Source organism: Choloepus didactylus, chromosome 1 (assembly GCF_015220235.1).
Source record: "Choloepus didactylus isolate mChoDid1 chromosome 1, mChoDid1.pri, whole genome shotgun sequence".
Lineage (NCBI taxonomy): Eukaryota > Metazoa > Chordata > Mammalia > Pilosa > Megalonychidae > Choloepus > Choloepus didactylus.
This window is the reverse complement of record NC_051307.1, coordinates 47,796-70,908: the sequence shown is the minus strand read 5'-3', so window position 1 is coordinate 70,908 and position 23,113 is coordinate 47,796. Positions and strand designations below refer to the sequence as shown.

General features: G+C 50.2%; 1 protein-coding gene across 1 annotated transcript in view; it reads left to right on the top strand.

Annotated features, from left to right (window-relative positions):
• LOC119529470 (minichromosome maintenance complex component 3 associated protein) overlaps positions 1-23,113 on the top strand; it is an 81,483-nt gene that overhangs the window by 40,190 nt on the left and 18,180 nt on the right. Inside the window, 15 exon segments of the mRNA XM_037829919.1 lie at positions 230-369; positions 6,737-6,934; positions 7,475-7,743; positions 8,641-8,803; positions 9,731-9,891; positions 11,123-11,364; positions 11,560-11,762; positions 12,862-12,962; positions 13,537-13,647; positions 13,756-13,869; positions 17,671-17,823; positions 18,932-19,129; positions 19,750-19,818; positions 19,894-20,028; positions 21,455-21,608. Coding sequence (XP_037685847.1) covers positions 230-369; positions 6,737-6,934; positions 7,475-7,743; positions 8,641-8,803; positions 9,731-9,891; positions 11,123-11,364; positions 11,560-11,762; positions 12,862-12,962; positions 13,537-13,647; positions 13,756-13,869; positions 17,671-17,823; positions 18,932-19,129; positions 19,750-19,818; positions 19,894-20,028; positions 21,455-21,608 — 2,411 coding nt within the window.

The window sequence follows — 23,113 nt, the reverse complement described above, 5'->3', positions numbered from 1 at the left end:
ACACCTGTGGAGATGATCAGAGCCCTGGGGTCTCCAGGAGCCCGATGCCCTTTGCCCCCCTTGATGGGCCAACACTTCTGTTTAAAATATTTCCTTCTTTTCCTTTGTAATTGGTGCCCATCATGTTTGTTTTTACTTTTAGTTTTCCATTTATCATTATGAAAAATATTTAGAGTTGTTTCCTAGTAGCTGTGTGGTACATGCTTGTTTTTTACTTGTCATCGCTTAGCTCGAGTGAAAAGGACCGACCTGGACAAAGCAAGGGCTTTTGTTGGGACGTGCCCGGACATGTGTCCTGAGAAGGAGCGGTACATGCGGGAGACCAGGAGCCAGCTGAGTGTTTTTGAAGTGATCCCAGGAACAGACCAGGTGCGTCCAAGCCGGCTTCGAGTCCCCCCAGGGTGGGGGTGCCATAGGAAGGGGGAGGCTATTGTCTGTACCGACCCTTGATTTGGTGCTCACTGTGTTCAGGGTGGTGGGGATTTGTGCTATCAACATCATGTTAAACTGTTTTGAATTGTGATGTGGTTGCTAAGTAATTTTTGTCCAAAGTGGCTGGACCACCTGATACCCGAAAATGTGCATAGAAGTTTTAAAAACGGATTTAAAAACAATTTTTTTTGTTTTCTTTTTTTACAATTTTATACCTGTCCTTTCTTATATTTACTTTTTGAACATTTGAGATTATGCCATAGGTACTATTTTGTATACAACTTTTTCAATAAAAATTATATCATGCATTTTCCCTTGTTATGATAAGTTCTTTCTAAGCATTTTTAATGGTGGCGTATTATTTGATTATATCACTGTTGAAATTCCCCATTTTACCATCAGATATGCTGTTTCTGATTTTTTAATTTTATTATTAATAATGTTGGACATATTGTATGTCATGTTTTTATGATGTTTTAGACTATTTCTATGGACAAGATTTTAAGAATTAAATTGCCATATCCCAGAAATGACCTTTCTTGAGGTTCTTGAACATGTGTCAATAAACGTTCCCTAATTATTTCCCCAGAAGTTTGTACCAATGTAGATCCTTTAGTATCTTGTTAATTTTGTCTGCATGCTTCATTTCCTGTCCCCTGCCGTGGTTGTTATAGGCAGCCACTTGACTGCACTCCCACGTGTTCTGTAGGCAAGCTTGGTGAGCTGCCTTCTACTCAGAGGGCAGGTTCTGGGATGGCGAGTCCCTCCAGCCACAGGCCTGTTGGGCCCAATACGTGCTCCCAGCATGTGCACGGGGGCTCCTCTGCCGCCTGCAGAACTGGGACAGGGCCACCGCAAGATCCTGCCGCTTTCAAGGAGCCTTTTTCTGGATTCAGTGCTCACCTAGTTACTGCAGTCCTTTCTAGAGCTTTGAGAAAGATTTTTCTGCCAGTTCTTGCTGGTTGTTCAGTTTCTGTGGGAGGGCGGAGCCCTGAAGCATCTCACTCTTGATTTTTAAAATTGTGGTTAAAATATCATTTTATTAATTTTTAAGTGCACAATTCTGTGACATTGAGTATATCAACACTGTTGAGTAATGACCATCGCTATCTATTTTCTGAACCTTTTCATCATCTCAAACAAACTTGTCCCCATGCCCCTGGTAACCACTATTCTTCCTGACTCTATGAAGTTGCTTATTGTAAGTATATCATGTAAGAGGAATCATACAGTATTTGTACTTTCGTGTCTGGCTAATTTCTCTCAACAGGATGTCTTCAGGATATTTTGTAGCACAACTTTTCGATTCCCTTCTTTCCTTTTCTCTATATTTCTAGCTGTTTTCTTAGTCTTGTTTGTCTTTGTGATTATAGTTTTCATCTTAAATTAATAACCTAGTTTGAGTAGTTCCAACTTAGTTTCAGTGGTATACAAACTTTTACTCCTGTAGGTCTCCATCCCTCCCTCTTTATTATTGGCTCAGATTACCTCCTTGTACATTGTATGGCCATTAGCATAGACTTTAATTATTGTTTAACACATTCACCTTTTAATTCTTCTAGGGAGGGAAGCAGTTACAAACCAAAAGTATAATAATGAAGGAGTTTATGTTTACCTATGTAGCTACTTTTACCAATGTTCTTTATTTCTTATGGCTTTGAGTTAACTATCTAGTGTCCTTTTATTTTAGCCTGAATTTCTCCCTTTAGCACCTCTTGTAGGGCATGTCTTCTGGTAATGAACTCCTTCAAGTTTTGTTTATCTGAGAATGTCTTTATTTCTCCTTCATTCATTAAAGATAGATTTGCTGGATATAGAATTTTTGGTTGACAGTTTTTTTCCTTAAGGACGTTAATATGTCATCTGTCTATCTTCTGGTCCATGGTTCCTGATGAGAAATCAGCTTTTAATCTTATTGAGGATCCCTTGTAAGTGAAAAGTCTCTTGCTGCTTTCAAAATTTTCTCTTTGTCTTTGGATTTGGATGATTAGAGTGAAATATGCCTTGTTTATCCCTTTGTGTTTATCCTGCTTGGAATTGGAGTTTCTTGGATGTATGCATTCTTGTCTTTCATCAGATTTGAGAAGTTCTGGGCCAGCATTTCTTCAAATACTTTTTCTGCCCATTTGTCTCTTGTCATCTGGGACTCGGATGCTGCATGTGTTGGTGCACTTGATGGTGCTCCACAGGTTCTTCTGTCTCTGTCCGTTTTCCTTCATTCTTCTTTCTGCTTCGTACACTGGGTAATTTCAGTTTTCATTTTCAGATTTACTGGTCCTTCCTTCCACCTGCTCAAATCTGCTGGTGAATCCCTCTAGTGAGTTTTTCATTTCAGTTATGTATTTTTCAGCTGCACAATTTCTGTTTGGGTTCCTTTTCATAATATCTTTTTTTGTTTTGACAGTGTTTTCCTTATTTCCTTTAATTTTTGTCCATTTAGCTCATTGAACATATTTATGAAAGTTGATTTACTATCTTTGACTAATAGCTCTAATGTGTGAGCTTTTTCAGGGATGGTTTCTGGTAAATTATTTTTTTTCCTGAAAATGTGCCATACTTTACTGTTTCTTTGTATGTTTTGTAATTTTTTGTTGAGATCTGAACATTCTCAGTATTATGTTGTTGTAACTCCAGAAATCTAATTCTCCCTGTCATCTACAATTGCTGTTTTTTTCCTTGTTGAGGGCTATGGGTGTCAGTTTTTGACTCATCAAAACTACTTTTGCCCCATATGTGGAAAGGAAAGAAAAGAAAGTAAGAAAAAAGAACAAAAGAGAGAATGAAAGAAAGAGAGGCACTGTCTCGTTAAGGATACCTCTCCTGCTTCTGATGGGGTTGTGCCGGTTTGAGTGTATTGTGTCCCCCAAATGCCATTATCTTTGTGGTTTTGTATGGGGCAGGCATTTTGGTGATGGTTGGATTTGCTTGGAATGTGCCCCACCCAGCTGTGGGCAATGATTCTGATGAGATGTTCTCATGGAGGCGTGGCCCCACCCATTCGGGGTGGGCCTTGATCCGTGGAGCTACATAAATGAGCTGACTCGGGGGGAGAAAGAGAGTGCAGCTGGGAGTGATGTTTTGAAGAGAAGCAAGCTTGCTAGAAAGGAACGTCCTGGGAGAAAGCCGTTTTGAGGCCAGAGCTTTGGAGCAGATGCCAGCTGCCTTCCTAGCTAACAGAGGTTTTCCGGAGGCCATTGGCCATCCTCCGGTGAGGGTACCCGATTGCTGATGTGTTGTCTTGGACGCTTTGTGGCCTTAAGACTGTAACTGTGTAGCGAAATAAATCCCCGTTTTATAAAAGCCAATCCATCTCTGGTGTTTTGCATTCTGCAGCATTAGCAGACTAAAACAGATTTTGGTACCAGAGAAGTGGGGTGCTTTTGCTGCTGAGTTTGCAAATACCAAACATGTTGGAACGGCTTTTTAAGTGGATAAGGGGGAGTTTCTGGAAGAGTTGTGAGGAGCTTGATAGAAAAGGCCAAATCTGCTTTAAAGAGACTGTTTATGGAAATATGGACTCTAAAGATACTTCTGATGAGGACTTGAGCAGAAATGATGAATGTGTTGTTGCAAACTGGAAGAAAGGCGATCCTTGTTTTAAAGTGGCAGAGAATTTGGCAAAATTGAGTCCTGGTGTCATATGGAAGGAAGAATCTGGAAGCAACAACCTGGAATACTTAGCTGAGGAGATCTCCAGACTACATGTGGAGGATGTATCCTGGCTTCTCCTTGCAGCTTATAGTAAAATGCGAGCAGAGAGAGATAAACTTAGAACTGAACTCTTGGGTTCAAAGAAACCAGAAGCTGATGGCTTGGAAAATTATGAGCTTCCAGGGGGTGGAATCCCAGAAGCTACAGCCCAATGTGAGGATGTAACCAAACATGGAACCCAGCCGCCATTTCAGTACAAGCCAAGATTGGAGATGGAATTATCCAGAAAGGATTTGTGGAAACTCCTATTGTCTGATGGCTTTGACCCCTGTGTGCTTCATGCAAAGCCAACAGAATTTTTGCGAGATCTTTATAGACGGAGCCATTGCCGGTCTGGACTGGAGGAGACAAACAAGGAAAAAATTAAAGGAAAAATCTCTTCAAAGACAGAGCCATGGAGGTTGAGGTCTGGAGTCAAGAGGTTTAGGGCTGGGAGAGCAGAGCAGCCCACATGCATGGAAAGGGTGAGTTTGCCCTGGAGGTCGAGGGCGGGCTTTCCGCCTCGATGCTCTGGAAGAGTTTTGCCACCTCAGGTCCCAAAGAGGGTGGAGCACATTTCCAGGGAATTGGGGAGAGCCTGGCTGCCACCACACTGTTCTGAAGGGGTTGAGCGTGTGACCCGGAGATGGAAGGGAATCCGGGAGCTGCCCCGATGTTTGAGGAGGGTGGGGCCGAGAAGGTGGTCTCCCCAATGTGTGGAAATGTTGGAGCACTCACCTAAGTGTTTGGAGAGGAACGGGCTGCAGAAAAGGCCCTTGGGAAGGGTTAGGCTCCCACTCTCTCAAGCCCCAAGGATGCAACATTGTTCTGTAAATGACTCTCAGACTTTGAAATCTAATGGAGTTTGTCCTGTGGGTTTTAGGAACTGTTTTGCTCCTGTTAACCCTGTTTTCCTTACTGTTTCTCCTTATGGCAATGGAAATGTTTATCCTATGAATGTCTCTCCTTTGTATATTGGAAGCACATAACTTGTTCTAGGTTCACAGATCCACAGCTAGAGGGGAATTATGCCTTAGAACTGACCAAGCCTAAACTGATTTTGATGGGATTTTGTACTTAACTTTTGTTACTGAAATGATTTAAGTTTTTGCGATATTGTGATGGAATGAATGTATTTTGTATTTGGAAAGATAATGTCATTTTGGGGTTCAGGGGGTGGAATGTGCCGGTTTGAGTGTATTGTGTCCCCCAAATGCCATTATCTTTGTGGTTTTGTATGGGGCAGGCATTTTGGTGATGGTTGGATTTGCTTGGAATGTGCCCCACCCAGCTGTGGGCAATGATTCTGATGAGATGTTCTCATGGAGGCGTGGCCCCACCCATTCGGGGTGGGCCTTGATCCGTGGAGCTACATAAATGAGCTGACTCGGGGGGAGAAAGAGAGTGCAGCTGGGAGTGATGTTTTGAAGAGAAGCAAGCTTGCTAGAAAGGAACGTCCTGGGAGAAAGCCGTTTTGAGGCCAGAGCTTTGGAGCAGATGCCAGCTGCCTTCCTAGCTAACAGAGGTTTTCCGGAGGCCATTGGCCATCCTCCGGTGAGGGTACCCGATTGCTGATGTGTTGTCTTGGACGCTTTGTGGCCTTAAGACTGTAACTGTGTAGCGAAATAAATCCCCGTTTTATAAAAGCCAATCCATCTCTGGTGTTTTGCATTCTGCAGCATTAGCAAACTAGGACAGGGGTTGAAACAATGGCCATGCTCCACGCTGAGTCCCCAGGGATCAAAAGCAGGAATCAGTAGCAGTAGTCACTGATCAAACCACATCACCCCAGAGTTTGGAGGTCTTGGTCCTTATTGCCCCCCAGCACCAGCACGCTGCACCAGGAGCCCAGGCTGCTGCCTGCCGTGCGGCTGGGGGTGCAGGATGGCAGCTGCTGCATGGCTGTTTACTGCAATTTGCTGCCTCTTCCTCCAGGTGCTCCCTGGGAGCTGTGCAGGGATCCCCTCGACTCCAGAGGTCTGGCATATCACTGACTCAGACAGTTCCTGTCAGTTCAATTGTTGTTTTGGTGGAGTGACAGATCCCGGCACTTCCTACTCTGCCTTCTTCCTCCTTACGATCTCTTACCTTCATTCCTTCTCATATTTGCCAGATAGTTCTCTCAATTTATTTCATATTTGAACTTTGCCACTTTTAAACAGCAGTTTTACATTATTGAAGTATGTTCTCAAGTACCAGTCTTTTGTGTGTTGCGCATGTGAATTTTTTCCCCTCTTGTAAGAGTTAATTGTCCTTTTCCATCCAGAGATTTAAAAGTATCCACTTGAATGGAAAAGATAACTTAGAAGCCCATTTTGAAGCCATCTCTCTACTTAACTGTTCCTCTTCCACCCCGTCTCTGTATTTCATGCATGGTCAGCTTCTGACAGGCACAGAGTACACCATGTGGTTTGCAAAGAGTCAGAACGATTGATTCAAGATGTCACGGTGTGGGTGGATGGAGATGCCAGTAGAAGTGAGTCAGGGCACGCTAAGCCGAGTGTGGCCACACCAGCTGGGAAAAGCATGTCAGGGAGAGGGCGCGTGGCTCCCGAGGCTTGCCTGGACCCTGCGTGTGCTCACTGTGGCTCCTGTCCCCCTGTTCCGTCCGCAGGTGGACCACGCAGCAGCCGTGAAGGAGTACAGCCGGTCCTCGGCTGACCAGGAGGAGCCCCTGCCGCACGAGCTGCGGCCGCTGGCTGTGTTGTGCAGGACCATGGACCACCTCGTGACCCAGGTCATGGACCCGAGGGACAGCAGCCTGCGGGACTGGTACGACTTCGTGTGGAACCGGACGCGCGGCATTCGGAAGGTATCGGCCACCTGCAGTCAGGAGGCGCTGGGGGCGCACCTGAATGCCAAGTCGAGAGCGACCATTTCCCTCATTTTCCTCAGCTCTGTTTCACCTGTAACGAGAGTCCTATCCTCTAAACTCTCCACAGAGTTCTGTTGACATGTGCTGTGAGCTTGTTTCAAATGAAAGTGTGTGGAATTCAGTCAATAAGCGTGACTTTCCTAACAGTCAGCTCTGTGTTGGGAACGTGTGTGCGTATGAGCTCATGTGTATGTGTATAAAGTGTCTGTGAGATGCATGTGTGTGTGTAAGAGGTATGCATTTGTACATGGTGTATGAGGTGTAGAATGAGGCATGCGCATTTGTATGCGATGTATGTGTACAAGGTGTGTGTGTGTACATGAGCTGTGTGTATGTGAGATTCCTATAAGGTGTATGCATGCATGAGGTATGTGGTGTGTATGAAGTATGTGCATACCAGGTGTGCACGAGCATGTGAGGTGCGTGTGCACGTTGCTCTGTGTGTGTCTGTGTAACCTCCCCCTCACTCGTGGCCAGGACATCACGCAGCAGCACCTCTGTGATCCCCTGACGGTGTCCCTGATCGAGAAGTGCACCCGCTTTCACATCCACTGCGCTCACTTCATGTGTGAGGAGCCCATGTCCTCCTTCGACACCAAGATCAACAACGAGAACATGACCAAGTGCCTGCAGAGCCTGAAGGAGATGTACCAGGACCTGCGTGGCAAGGGCGTGCTCTGCGCCAGCGAGGCGGAGTTCCAGGGCTACAATGTCCTGCTCAACCTCAACAAGGGGGACATTCTCAGGTGAGCCCCCACACCAGGAGGCCGCCCTAGTGAGTGCAAAGGCTTAAAGAGGAACGAGCTCTTAGAGATGGCTGTGGCTGGGCAGGCAGAGTTCAGACAGCGGCAGGCGGAACCCTTGGTGTGGGACGTGGCATTGGTCGGGGCTGAGCTGCTGGGCAGAGGGGAAGGAGGGTGCTGGTACCAGCACGTGGGTCCAAAACGGTCATTGCCAGGAAGGAGCTCTGCCTCTTCAATGTGAGAAAAAGAGAAGCGAATCTTCCCGTTGGCAGGATAGGTGTGTGAGCCGGGCTGGGCCAGCCCAGTGGTGCTGCGTTGGAATTCTCAGAGATAGCTGTTCCAGGTGGTTTTGTCCAAGGTCTTTGTCATAAGAGAGGAGAAAATTGCACGAAACAGAACGTTAAGGATTGGAAATGAAAAGCAAATGAGTCGTAAACCCTGTTCTGACAAATAAGTGGACACTTATTATGAGAAATACGAACAGAGAATTCTCTGTGCTCCTTGTGTGTCATCGGTAAGAGGCTGGTCTTACTGGGGATCAAGTCAGAGTTTGTTTCCCTATAAAGCTAAACAAACAAAGTCCAATTCTCCTTATTGTCTTAGCCTTTATCTTCATGCACAGTTGTCTTGAAAAATAGTCTTTGGTGATTGATTACCAGATGGTTGCTTGAATTTGTTTACTCTGTTCATCACCTTTTTAAAGAAAATCTTTTTCTACTTGTCCAGCCCCACAGTGATGGCTGTGATGTTAGTAAACAAAGACTACAATGGCACATTTCACCATGTTTCGTATGATTGAAATCGAGCTTTTAAGCAGATATGTTTTCATGTAATTATTGTGTAATTAAAAATAAAACAACCTCCTAACCCCTTTTACTTTTCCAATCTCTGAATTCACAGAGAGGTGCAACAGTTCCATCCTGCCGTTAGGAACTCCCCCGAGGTCAAGTTTGCCGTGCAGGCCTTTGCTGCTCTGAACAGCAACAACTTCGTGAGGTTTTTCAAGTTGGTCCGGTCAGCGTCGTACCTGAGCGCTTGTCTTCTGCACTGTTACTTCAGCCAGGTGGGTCCCGCGGCAGCACTTGCGGACCTGGAGAAAGGCTGTTCCCTGCGACGGGCACCACGTGCGTCTATCCCAGGAAGGTCTCTCCGCAGGTGGCACACCCTCGAGCAGCCCTCGTGGCGGCCCCGTGCCACGGGGTGCTGGCTCCCCGTCCCTGCCGGAAAGTGCAGCGCAGTGGGAATCTGTCCTTAGGGTTTAGAGAAGAGAAATCTCTTTAGGATGATATAACTTGTGCCGCACTGTCATCTTGCATGGAAACAAAGAAACTGAGATGTAGAAAATCCCACATCACACACAGAATTCCTGACTGTGAGATTCTTAGTATTATTAATCTGAATTTTTGGATTGAGCCTGGTGATGCTAAATTCACTTCAGTAAATTTCTCAGTTGTGCCCATTGCTGTGTACCGTGCCACACACTCTGGTCACGAAGATGGTGGGAGGCTGATTCCTCACTTGGGGTTGGGCATGGAGTGTAGACTCTCTTGGACTCGGAGTTTCTGCAGTCAGCTCCTCAGCCCCTGCACATTGAGCCTGTTCTGTGTGATCTGCTTGGCCAGTCCCTGACCACGTCACTGAGGAGGATGTGGGGAAGGGCTGGCCTCCGCAAGGGCCCGATGGGGCACGGGGCTGCCTGGAGCGCTGAGCAAAGGCACCAGTGTCCAGTTGACACCTGTGCTGATGTTGTAAACCGAGCCTCCGTGGCCTCAGCTCTCTGGGTATGAGAGTGTTTGCTTAGCACACATCCTTGGGCCCCGGCCACAGAGCGAATGGCCTGATGATTCTGAAGCTTTCCGAAGGGTTCTTCCGAATCACTGCTGGCCCAGCAGGCGTTGCCCATGGCCCCCACCCTGGCCATTTCCCTGGTCACTGCTGGAACATTTGCTTGTGTCAAATGGGTTTCTCTTTTTGACTTTGTTCCTTGCAGATCCGCAAAGATGCTCTCCGAGCGCTCAATTTTGCTTACACGGTGAGCACACAGCGCTCCACCATCTTCCCCCTGGACAGCATCGTGCACATGCTTCTGTTCAGAGATGGGGAGGACGCAGCCGAATTCGTCGGCTTCCATGGTCTGACGGTCTCTGAAGGGTAAGGGTGGGGACCGGTGGGGACAGGCGCTGGGGAAGCTCGTCTGTATACTCTCTGGGGGCAGGCGCCCAGGCTTGGGGTGGCTGGGGGACTTGCCCCTGGTCAGGTGGGTCTCCAGTCCCGTTTCACGAGCCACCAAGGAACTGAAGAGTAAGTACCCAGGGTGCCAGGCCAGGCCTTTCCTCCCACTTTGGACTCAGACTTTTATGAGAATCTGACGAGATGTAGGGACCCTCTCCCGCAAAAATGGCACAGTGACACTCAGCTTGTTTCATCCTGTGCTGGGTGTCCTCAGCCACTGCAGCCAGAGCAGCTCTTGCTGGTCCTTCCACACTGACACACAGCCACGTGGGAGACGGAGCCTGAATTAGAGGCTCCTCCCCTCTCCTGGTACAGCCTCGCCCCCTCCCCCCCATACAGCCTCCCCCCTCCCCCCCTCCCGGTACAGCCTCACCCCCCTCCCCTCCATACAGCCTCCTCCCCCCTCACCCCCGTCCCAGTACAGCCTCGTCCCCCTCCCCCCATACAGCCTCCCCCCCTCCCAGTACAGCCTCGCCCCCCCTCATCCCCCTCCCAGTACAGCCTCATCCCCCTCCCCCCATACAGCCTCCCCCCCTCCCGGTACAGCCTCACCCCCCCTCCCCTCCATACAGCCTCACCCCCTCTCACCCCCCTCCCGGTACAGCCTCATCCCCCTCCCCCCATACAGCCTCCCCCCCTCCTGGTACAGCCTCGCCCCCTCCCCCCTCCCGGTACAGCCTCACCCCCCACTTCCCCCTCCCAGTACATCCTCATCACCCCTCCCCCTCCGGTACATCCTCGTCCCCCCTCCGAGTACAGCCTCGTGCCCCCTCCCCCAGCCTGTCTGTCACCTCCAGTGCGAGCAGGGAGACTTTTTGTCTCAGGGATATGTGGCAGCTTTTGGAATGAGCGTTGCAGCAGCCCCGAGGCAGGAGTGTGTGTGTGTCGGCAGCACCACGTGTGGTGGCCAAGATCCTAGTTAGGTGGCTCTAGCGCCGTAAAGATGGTACTGGCAGATCTCTGCCGACAAAATGGCCTTCACTGCTTGTCTCATCTACAGACGGCCGTGTCACAGAGCCACAGGAGCTTTTGTTCTTTAACCTTGAGGGGCTTCTGCCTGCCAGCACTGCGGACAGGTGTGTAGCAGGCGGAGAAAGGCTCTTGTTTGTGTCACACTCTGTAGCTTTTTTTTTTTTTTTCGTTTGGCTAGCTGTGTTGAGTTAAACCGGTCAGCATTCTTGGAACCAGAGGGATTATCCAAAGCCAAGAAGTCGGGGTTCATTACCAGGAAGCTCACGGTGTCTGTTGGAGAGATTGTGAACGGGGGGCTGTTACCTCCTGTTCCTCATCACACCCCCGTGTGCAGCTTCAACTCCCAGAACAAGTATGTCGGGGAGAGCCAGGCCACGGAGCCTGCCGCCGGGAGCCAGAGACCCAGCGTGGGTGCAGCAGGTGAGGGCCTGGCTGTGCTTTTCCTCGAGAACCCCTCAGGGCCAGGACTGCTGTTGTGCTTTGGAGAGGGAGTGTGCACTAGTGCTTCTCCTGGAGTGTCTGCTCTCGCCCCTGCACTCCGGCGGAGGGTCCCATGGGTGCTGGGGCTGCCCTGCATGGGCACCCAGTACCTGTGCCACCTGTGTTTCCTTTCAGGAGGCAGCAGAGGTGAGGAGGGCGGCGCAGACCCAGATGCGCCCCCACCTGTGCGTCCACCGCCGCCTCCCGCCCCCGTGCCCCTGCCAGTGCCAGCCCTGCACTTGCCGTCCTTGGCCCCATCCCCGGCTCCCAGCTTCTTTCAGTCCCCCGTGCCGTCTGAACTCCCTCCTCCGAAGCCTGCGCCTGTATACTCTGACACGGTGAGGAGCCTTCAGGGCAGGGTCAGCCTCCTGCAGCGTTTGCTCCTGTCCCTTCTGGCGCTGACCATGTGGATTTTTGGGGTGCCTGTGAATTGAGGCCGCTCAGGTTGGCTTGTCTGTTGTGCTGCTGTCTCACCCATGAAGGGCTGTGGCTTCTCAGCCAGGCACACGGCTCAGTGCCTTCCTCTTGCAGACGAGGAGGCCAAGAGTCCGAGAAGGGGCTTGCTTGTTCCCTGGGTCTACCTTCGAAAGGTTACTGTGTTTTGAAGTGTTGGAGAGTACCAGAAGGCGTTAAATACACTTGTTGCCTGTGTTGAGTGCTTTCTCCGAGAGCGCTGCATGCTTGCTCTCCACTAACCTCCCACATGTGTGTAGCGGGGCCTGTAATTCCAGGAGGGGCGATGTGGGGCTGGGAGAGGCAGAGGGGCTGAGCGGGGCCGACCCCCACCGTCACCTGGAGCCCTAGTATTCCAGACTTGCTAAGCGCCTGTTGCCATCCTGCCATCAAGGCACCAACCCCAGCCTCTTCTGTGTCTGATCTAACATCTGTCCTTACAGCTGGTCACTGGAAGAGCCAGTGGACATGTGGGCTCATGCCTGCGCCTCTGCAGGCCAGTTGTGGGATCATGTGTTGGTTGTGTGTGAGTCACGGGTGGGGTTGTGGGGCCTGTCCACCGCAGGGTCATGAACTCGATCATGCTTGGGTGGGAGTCAGGGAGCCCTGGGGAGGTTGATGGGGAGGAAAGGCAGGGCTGTCTGCCGGCCATGGTCAAGCAGGTGCAGGCTCCCTGTCCCCTGCCGAGGGCCTTGACTCCTTGCTGGCTGACTGCCTTGAGGCTGGGCAGCAGAGCCCAATCTGTCTGCTGGAGACTCCTTCTGACGGCACCTGGGGCCACGGTACCTTGTGGGGTTCTGTGAGGGTCTTGGATGTCTGTGGGCAGTTGAATTAAGCTTTGGTTGTTTGTGACGTGCGGCTCGTCAGGCTGATGGATGGAAACGTCTTTGCTGGTTGGACGTCGGCATCCCTGATGCACTCGGCCCACGCCAGGGCCCGGGTTGCAGTGGTGCCCACAGCCCTGACCCCCGTTGCTCTGTACAGGACCTGGTGCAGCTGGTGGATGAGCTCATCCAGGAGGTTCTGCAGCAGGACTGCGAGGAGGTTGGCACTGTCGGGGCAGCCTACGCTGCCACTGCACTGGGGTGAGTGCCAGCCCCCTGCGGCCCTCCGTGTGCCAATGCCAGCCACGCTCCCGGGGGCTTTTTCTCATTCTCGAGCGAGAGACCACATGCATGGGAAATTCCCTTAGATTCTTCAAACCACATTTATCAACTTAAAATATCTGATTCTGGTGAATATATTAATCTAGTCTTCATGCACTTCTAGGTTCTTAAGCAACTTTTGTAAAACTAGTAAAGTTAATAAATTCAGTAAGTGAGATTTTTTTAAGGGTTTCGAACATTTTTTAAATTCCCAGTGCATGTGAGCTTTGTAATGATTAGAAAAGGTGTCATTTCACCTGTCTAAACATGGCTCACACAGAAGTGTCGCCCTGCTCCTGGGGTCATGCGTTCATTCTTTTTTTTGTCCTGAACTTAGACACAGGGTGGTTCCTACTTGATGGCACTAAAAATAACTGTGGTTTCCGTGGGCTTAATGTTTGTGCTAAAAGCCACGCGACACTCTCCCCTTGCGAGTGTTAGGTTAGTTACTTGCTCCGTGTGGCTTTTTTGCGTTGCCTGACTGTTGAGGAACAGTGACGTTCTGCTCTGTCAGCGTTTCCAGTGCCGCCATGGAGGAGCTGCTCGCAGCCACCACTGCTGCCGTCCTGCAGCACGTCGCAGCCGAGGAGGTGACCGCGGAGCGGCGGCGGGCAGAGGAGGAGCGGTGAGTGCGCCCAGCCTTGCCCATACTTCGCAGCCCAGGGGCTGGCTCCACCTGCAGGTTCACCGGGGCCTCAGATGTGACCCTCGTGTCTTTTCCTTTCAATGTCAGGTTGAAACAGGAGCGAGAGCTGGTTTTGACTCAGCTGAGCCAGGGCCTGGCTGCGGAGCTGACGGAGTGCGTGGTGGCAGAGTGCGTGCAGGAGGCCTGTGCCCAGGAGCTGAGGTCAGTGGGGCCGCCGGCCAGCCGCAGGCCTCGGGGCCCTGCCGAGACGCTGCTGCCCGGAGCCTGCGCGGTCCGCTGTGGTTCGGCTTCAGTTAACTTCAGCAAGGAACACATGTTTTGTACTTGTTTAAATTGTTTTTTAATTTTCTTTTAAAATATCCACAGTTTAGGAACACTCTGCACCAACCAAGCAACAGCCTCTCCATTTCCAGGGAATCTCTAGCCCACTTTCTGCCTCTATGAATTTGCTGTTTCCTGATATTTCATGAGATCATTTGTCCTCTGTGTCTTGCTTATTTCACTCAGTGTGTTTGCAGAGTTTATCCCTGTTGCAATATGTCTCAGAAATTCATTCCTCCTTACAGCCAAATATCATTCTATTGTATGGTAGACCACATTTTGTTTCTCCACTTACCTGTTGATGGACACTTGGGTTGTTTCCAACGTTTGCCAATTGTGAATAATGCTGCTGTGGACATTGGTGTGCCACTATCTGTTTGAATTCTTGCTTTCAATTCTTTTCGGTAAATACCTTGGAGTGGTATTGCCAGGTCATATGGAAATTCTGTTTAACTTTTTTTTTCCGCTTTTTTTATGATTCCATTTATATGCAATATCCAGAGTAGGTACATCTGTAGGGACAGAAAGAAGATTACTGGTTGCCAGGGTTTGGTGGGAGTGGGGAATGGGGGGTGGATATGTGGGTGTGGGGTTTCCTCTGGGGATTATGGAAGTGTTCTGGTATTAGATAACGCTGATGCACAACATCATGAATATACTAAACGCCACTGATTATTCACTTTAAAGTGGTTAATTTTATTTTATGTGAATTCACCTCAATTAAAAAATGCATATAATCACACACAGGCAAAAAAATTGCATGATGTTTTATTCAAAGAAATCCAATTTACTTTGAAACATAAAACATGTATAGTTTATGTGTTTAACTTTTTGAGGAACTGCTCAATTGTTCTCTACAGCAGCTGCACCGTTTTAAAATCCCATCAATATTGTACAAGAATTCCTGTTTCTCCATATCCTTGTCAACACTTCCTATTTTCCACTTTTCAAATAATAGCCAACCTTGTGGGTGGAAGTGGTACCTCATTGTAGTTTTGATTTCCATTTCCCTAATGGCTAATGATGATGAAAAGATTCTAAAGGAAAACGTGGACAAAGAACTGAAGGAAATCAGTAAATTGATATATGCACCAATTGAGAATTAATAAGACAGAAATTATAAATAGAAATCAAATCAAATGTGCTTATTGGCCATTTGTGTATCTTATTTGGAGAAATGTCTATTTTTTGATGAAGAATTGGATGTTAGTCTTACTGAGGATTCTTGTAAGTGATGTGTTCCTTCTCCCTTGCTATTTTCAAGATTTTCTTTTTGTCTTTGGTTTTAACAATTTAATGTGTCTTGGTTTGGATCTCTCTGAGTTTATCCTGCTTGAAGTTTGTTGACCTTCTTAGATTTGTATATTTATGTCTTTCATCAGATTTGGGATGTTTTCAGCCATTATTTTTTCCACCCCTTTTCTCTCCCTTGTCTGTCTGGGATTCCTATAATGCATATGATGGTTCGCTTGATGATGTCCCACAGGTTCTTCAGGCTTTTCATTTTTCTTCATTCTTTCTTTCTGCTTAACACACTAGAAAATTTCAGTTGTCTTGTATTCAAGTTCACTGATCCTTTCTTCTGCCAGCTCAAATCTGCTATTGAACCTACCTATTGAATTTTTCATTTTAGTTTTTGTACTTTTCAGCTCCACACATTTGATTTGATTTCTATTCATAATTTCTGTCTTACTAATTCTCAATTGGTGCATATATCAATTACTGATTTCCTTTAGTTCTTTGTCCATGTTTTCCTGTAGTTCATTGGTTTAAGATAATTGATCTTTTTTTTTTTTTTTCCTAAAATGGACTTTTTTTTTTTTTATTAAATTCAGTTTTATTGAAATACATTCACACACCATACAATCATCCATGGTATACAATCAACTGAGATAATTGATCTTTTGATCAATATTTGATTAATAATTCCTTTAACTAGGCTTCCTCCAGGATAGTTTATGTAAGATTTCTTTTTTCCTGTGATTAGGCCGTACTTCTCTGTCTTAAATATTCTGTGTTCTTAAATATTTTGTTGGGAACTGGACGTTCTGGATATTATATTGTGGTCACTCTGGAAATCTAGTTCTCCCATCCCTCAGTCCTTGGGGATTTCTGATTTTTACTTTTTGAGGGAAATCCATTTTTTACTTTTTTTTAAAGAGAACAACAACAACAACAAAAGTGCACTGGCTCCCCAAGTCCCCTGACTGATGTTGATGGGAAACCACAGCTTCCAGGCAGCCATACCTGAGCCCAGCATCTGCGTTTGGGCCCACAATCCCCCAAATTAAAAAGAGAGAGAGAAAGTAAAAAAGAAAGACAAGACAAAACAAAATGCGCCTTGTTTCTCCGAGTCTCCCACCAATATGACCAAAGCTGTGGCTGGTGTCTACTGGTCCCTCAGGGATAATCCAGACCAACCTCCACTTGCCCCCCCAGCATCTGCCTGGCCCTGTGAAGCCACGTCCATGCAGCAGCCCGGGGCTGAGGAACAGGAGTGGGGTGCTGGCTCACACACCCTCTCTGCAAACGCGGGAAGCTGGGCAGCCTTTCTCTGCGTCTGGGTTGTTCTGAGTGTCCTGTCTGGTTCCAGGGTTACCCCCCGTTGATCCCAGTCTCTTTTTTGAGTTCATCTGCTTTTCTGATGAAGAGAGCAATCTGCAGAACATCCTACTCTGCCATTTTGCATCCCCTCAGCAAGGAGTGTGTCTTTAGAGTAGATAAATGATGCACCATTGTCATGTGTAATTGTCCATGTGCGTGTTGCCTCCAGAAAGTGGCAGCAGGGAGGGGCCTCCTGCCACCCCCTGCCCCCTCTGTCCTCCCCGATGACCCTGACGGTTGCCGGGGAACTAGCTTGGGGGCCTGCTGCCCACCTTACCACCTACTGTTAGTTTTTCAGGTAGGAAAAGATGTTTTGCTTCATGCATTGATAGATTTCTCTGAGCTGCCTAATTTAAGAACTGTATTTGTTTCACTGTCAAGCTTCAAGGAAGAAAGCGTCTCCGGCTGTGCAGGGGAACCTGTCCTCATGCTCGCGTTCTCCCAGGTCAGCCCTGAGGGTCTGGAGGGCTGTGAATGCTCCACCGCCTTCTGTGAGCTGGGCCTTCTGGGCCCAGCGGATGGAGTTAGAGGGTGTCGTCTAAGGAGGCTCCTTTCCTTCCCTGCTGGTGGGGGCTCCGCGTTTTTGCTACAGGTGCCTTGGGGGTGGCTGGCAGACGCGATGTGTGTCTTGCTGTTTAAGCTCCTCTGGGTTCCTGACGGAATGCACTGTTTAGAGTCTTCTGTACTTCCTCAGTTGGTAGAATTTTGTTGAAAAAGTTTCTCCTGAGATGCTAGTTCCCTCAAGGCCAGCTTTGGCTCAGCCTGTGGTGGTGCGGCCGTGCCGTGTACTGAGGCAAATGGCACGCACCATGATGGGAAGACTCTCCGGTTGTCTCAGTGCTCACTGAAAAACTAAGTTTTCTGCTATTTTATCAAGATGAAGTGTTTATCCTTGACTATTCACGGGCACGTTGGACCAAGTGCCCTGTTCCTGCCTGCTCTCTCTCTCGAGGTCTCTGTGCTTTAGGTAAACGTGAGGCTCTTAACTTAAAGCACAGCGCTCTTAAAGGCTCTTCCTGAGGGCCCTGTGAGTCTGGGGCCATGTTGTGGGTCCTGAGCTGACTGCCCTGTTTGCAGGAGCGCGGTGGAGGCCGACCAGAGGCTCCGTGTCGCCCGGTGCTCTGAGAACGTCTGTGGCCACCTCGTGGACTTGTTTATGGGGGAGGAGATTTTCCAGGTGGCCAAGGAGACCCTGCAGGAGCTGCAGTGCTTCTGCAAGTATCTACAGCGGTGAGTTTGGGGAGCCTCGTACCCAGGACAGAGTACCTGAGCCATCACTTCCTTTAATCACCAGGAGAAGGGCCTGGAAACCTTCTGTGGCACCGGAAACCTGTTTCTAGTCTCATAGGATTACACTTTCAGGAGCAATTGATTACTTACACACCCACACTGTGTTCCTAAACAGTACAAACTTAGGGGGTAAGTAAGGAATTAGGTTTTTGGTCAGTGTGGCAAGGGTTGTTCTGAATTTTTATAAAGTTGAGGCTACAGAAAGTAGCCGTGAAGAAGCCACACAAATCACAGCCACACCAACCTGATGGCTCCACAAACAACCAGCTGAAGAAGCAAGTCGTGGGAAAACGTGCCCAGCGTACAAATAGAGTATGTTCCAACCACGTAAGTTGTTTTGGATGAACATCAATAAGGAAAAGAAGGGGAAGAGTTAACGTGACTGTCAGTGTAGCTGTTGCCTTTGGGAATGGGGTTGGGGCTCAGGAGGGTGCAGGCTGGGGGCTGATCTGGCCGTGCTGCTCGCCTGCATGGAAGCTTCTCGCTCCCCTCCAGGCTCTGCTCCCTGTGCCACACTGTTGTACACATGGTCACTGAATAGTAAACTGAAAACGGTAATCGCGTGCTTGGCAGTAAGTTGCAGCCATGTAGGAGAGCACGGATGAGCCTCCCCACCGTGGAGACCTGCCCCTCCCAGGCCTTCTGCCACCTCCTGGTCTGTGTCAGTGGCCAAGAGGCGTGTCCTTGTAGGGATGGCCCTGGGGGCACACTGGCCCTGCTGGCAGTGGACATCCCTGTGCCACGGCATGTTTGCTGGCGCATGGGGTCTGGAGACACATCCCTGTGGCGGTGTCACTGGGTCAGAGGCATGTTTCTGTGTGGGCTTTCACCCACCTGCCACGTGGGCCTCCACGGGTGAAGCATTGGCACCTCTGACTGCTCTTCCGCTGGTCTCGCCACTTGCCCAAAGCCACGCCTGTCCCATGCCTGAGCCTTAATTCTGACCGTTCCCCAGGGTGGGAACGGCTGCTTGAGAAGACCCAAATGCGTGTTTCCCTGTTTTGGTGTGGGGCTGTTGTCCCTGAGGAGATGTGTGTGTGTTCCCCAGGTGGAGGGACGCCGTTGCAGCCCGGAAGAAACTGAGGCGCCAGATGCGGGCCTTCCCTGCGGCCCCATGCTGTGTGGCCTTGGACGACCGGCTGAGGGCTCTAGCCCCTAGTGCCGAGTGCCCCATCGCTGAGCAGAACCTGGCCCGGGGCCTGCTGGACCTGGGGCATGCGGGGAGGCTGGGCATCTCCTGCACCAGGTCAGCCCTGCCAGGCCTCCCTGGGGCATCTGTCAGCGCGGTTTGGGGAGCAGACAGCCTGGCCCCAGCATAGCAGCCACAGTGACCCTCCTAGCACCGAAGTTCCCACCAGCTCCCACCGGGTGGTCCCGTGGGCCTGTCTACCCGCCCCCAGCCCTCCCATCGTTCTGGAGCCCCTGGCTCGGTCCTGCCCTGGCACTGCTGTCCCCTCCTGTCCCTAGAAGCCTTCTCGGTGCCTGTGCTCCCTCCAGGTCTTTGCTCAGATGACCCTGGCTGTTCCCACCCCATCCAAGCAGCATCCTCTCGGCTTTCTCCCTCACAGCGATGCTGTTTGGGTGCCCCGGACCTGCCGTCCCTCGTGGCCAAGCTCCTCCCTGGGTGGCAGGAGTCCCCGCCCTCCCAGAGCCCGTTGCAGCACATGGCAGGGGGTTTGTTTGCCTGCTGCCAAGTCCCGCACGGCTGGCACACAGGAGACACTTAATAACAGGAGAGCCCCTTTCCAACCTGTTCCGTATGGGCGGGACTGGGTGCCCGGCGACTACTTGCTCAGACTGTTGGGGACGTGCGCACTCTCTGTGGGCGCCAGCTGCCCCATGGCCTGTGCCCCCCACCCCCTGCAGGCTGAGTCAGCTCAGGAGCGAGGCCCTGCACCTCCTGAAGGTCCAGCACTTCTGCCGGCGGTTGCTGAGGTTTGTACTGGGCTCCCCTGGCCAGTGCCCACCCCAGCCATGCCCCAGCTCACCATGGCGTTCTGTCCCTCACAGCGATGCTGCATGGGCGCCTCTGGACCTGCCGTCCCTCGTGGCCGAGCACCTCCCCGGGTGGCAGGAGTGCGTGTTCTGGAAGCTGGTGCTGGTGTTGCCGGGTGGAGAAGAGCAGTCCCCGGGGAGTCCCGGCAGGTCAGCGGGTTTCCCTCCGTGGAGCTGGGGAGAGGTGTTGCCGCCTCCCCGGTGGGCTGGGGGTGTGGGGTGGGGGCTGGGAGCTGGAGCTGGGGCAGAGTGTATGGATGGGTGTGCAGGGCAGGGGCTGCCGCTTACGCCTCTGCATCTCACCGTCGTGCTTGGACTGTTGGTCTCTTTCGTTTGTGATTTGAGGTCGACACTGCAGATTATTTTAATTTCTGTTATATGAACTTGACAACAGTCTTGGTTCAAAAGCATTTAAGAGTCAGTAGCCAACTGAAGCTGCACAGAAGCAAGCTGATCGAGCCTCCGTGGTTTGAGACTGCTGGTGGAGATAGTTTTTAGTTTGTTACAGTGACGTTTTAGTTTTTTCCTGTAGGAAGAGAAACTTGGCATTCTTCAAAAGAAATAATAAATGTTCATGTGGCATTATTTCCTTCACATACCATACAATTCAGCCATTTAAATGGTTTTTAGTATATTCACAGGGTTGTGCAGCCATCGCCACAGTCTAATTTGAGAACATTTTCACACCCCAGAGAGAAATCTCGTGCCTGTTGCTCCTCAGAGCCCTCCCCAGCCCTGGCGACCACCAGCCTTTCTGTCTCTGTGTTTTCCTGTTTGTAGTTTCCGAACAAGGAGTCATATGTGCTGGCGTTTTGTGTCTGGTTCATTTCCCTGAGCATGATGTTTTCGAGGCTCCCCCATGCCCCTGTGCTGCCAGTGCTCCATCATTCTCCACGGCTGAGGGCACCCGGGTTGGGGGGCCACAGCCCGTTCATCCCTTGTCGACTGACGGACGCTGAGGCCCCACCTTCGGGCCAGTTCCAGTCAGGCTGCTGTGAGCGTATGTGTGCGTGTGTGTGGATGCTATGTTTCCTGCTTTCTTCCATTCCACCTGGTGGTGTAAAGTATTCCAAGTTCTCAGAACATACTACTTTTAGGTAGTTGCTATTGAATCACATGCAGACCAAGAAAAAAGAAAGGGAAAGCCCCAAAGCTTACTTCATAAGTAACTGTCTTACTTCATGCAGCAAGGAAGAAAGTTGTGGCACTCTGAAAGTATTTAAACATCAAATCATTAAAACAAAACCACTCTCTTCTGATTTGCTAAGTTCACTCGGGAATGTCAGTCACTTGAGAATCAAGATCCCGTGATGAGAAACTCGATTCTGCGGAGCGGGTGAATGCCAGGCTCTGAGGACCTTTCCTTCCCCGCGTGCCGCGAGCGCCCCCGCACCAGGAGACCCGGGGTCCTGGCTCCCTTTTGTGGGCGCAGCCTGGTGCCCCAGGCCGGGCTCAGGATGAGCTCTGGGGCCTGTGGAACTGCTGCTGTGTGGTGTTTCTCTTTCTTCTTTTCTTGGAACTCTTTAGAGATCACACTTACATTCCTTTTAAAGTGGAGTGTTACTTTTATTCACAGAATTCTGGCAAATTGGTTAAAAGTCAAGTTCCTGGGTGACGAAAGCTCGAAGGAAGATGCGGACGGGGCTGGGGGCGCAATCCGGACCCTCGCCCTGCTTCATGCCCTTGGCAGGAGGGGCGACCGCAGGGTCCTCGTCAACATCTGCATCAAGGTGAGTGCCTGCGCCTCGTCCTGTGTCCCGGGGCTGCTGGTTCTCCAGGGCACTCCCAGAAGGCACGAGGCCAGTGGCCAGCGCTGTGCTCTGGCTGCTGGGGGTGGGCACTGGCCGGAGCCTGCCTGAGAGCTTGGTGCCACATCGGACCTGAAACCCAGACGTGCCAGCTGCTGGCACCCTTGCTGCATGCCCTGAGACGGCGTGGCCGGCACTGACCTGACCACAGCTGGTGGGTCGGCTCATGGTCGGCACCAGAACGTACTTGTGTTTGTCATACATTCACGCTGTCCCCAGCATTCTTTTGTAGGCTCTACATTTCGTTCTTCAAAGGTCTTTGTACAGGGCCAAGCTTATTGGTTCCCTGGGAAATTGTTTAGTGAGGAGCTATCTCCTTGTTAGATTCCAACCAGCGTAAATGAAATTTTAGGTGTGTTCAGAAATGAAACCAGACGTACATGTCTTTGTTAACGTGGAAGCTGGCCATGCAGGGCACTGAGTGGGCCTCTGTGTCGTGCACACCTGGCACTGCTGCGGCCGCCTGCCAGGCGGGCACTTGGGCTCCTCGAAAACTGCAGCAGGCTCCAGCGAGGGTCCACACATGCTTGGGGGGTGGGGGTGGGCCGGTCAGCCAGTCGCTGCCCTGGGGACGGGCTCCACAGCCTGCCCGGCCTCTGCGTCGGATCCCTCTCCGTGCTCCCCGTGTCCTGGGAGCTTTTCTAAACTGTAGCTTGGTCATGGGGTTTTTTTCCTTTGTTTCTCCATTTTAATGCCATTTATTGCATGTACTAAATTAAATTTCGAGTAATACATGTGTCAAGCTTTAAAAATTTAGAAAAGCATAAAGGTAGTAAAAGCCATCTCTGCACTCACCATGCAAAGAGAACGGAGATTCCCATTTTGAGCTGAGCTCTTCTATTTTTTTCCCTATAATTACACTTACTGGACAATTTCTTTGTTGTTTCTCTAGTTGTCATTTTTAAAACTTTTAATGAAAGTGACGTTTGTGTGCAGTTAGTGAACGTCAGATGGCTGCGTGTTGTTTAGCTTGAGAAAGAGCAGACCCTGCCGCTTCCTCTGAGCCCGTCCCCCGGCTTGATTTTCATTGTGTTTCCAAATCGCAGGCTCATTCCACTGCCCTTCTTAACTTACCTGTTTCAGATGTTTCCTCCTACTTCCCATTACAGGAGGTGTGTGAGTTATCTGTCATTGCAAAGGAAACTCCCCAAACCTTAGGAGCCTAACACCATGAGCCTGTGTTGTCTCACAGTGCCGGTGGCTTGGCTGGTCCTTTGGCTCCAAAGGTGAATGTTGGTCGGGGCGGGTCCCACCTGGCTGTGGCAGGGTGCCCTGCGTGGCCAGCAGGCCTTCTCTGGGGGGACCCGTGTCAGGGTCTGGGTATCTGTGCCTTGGGCTATTGAGTGTCTCTAGAAGGGATCTGCCCAGTCTCTCAACTGGGGCAGCTGCTGGCGTTTCCAGAGTTGGTGGGAGCGGCTGGGTGTGGG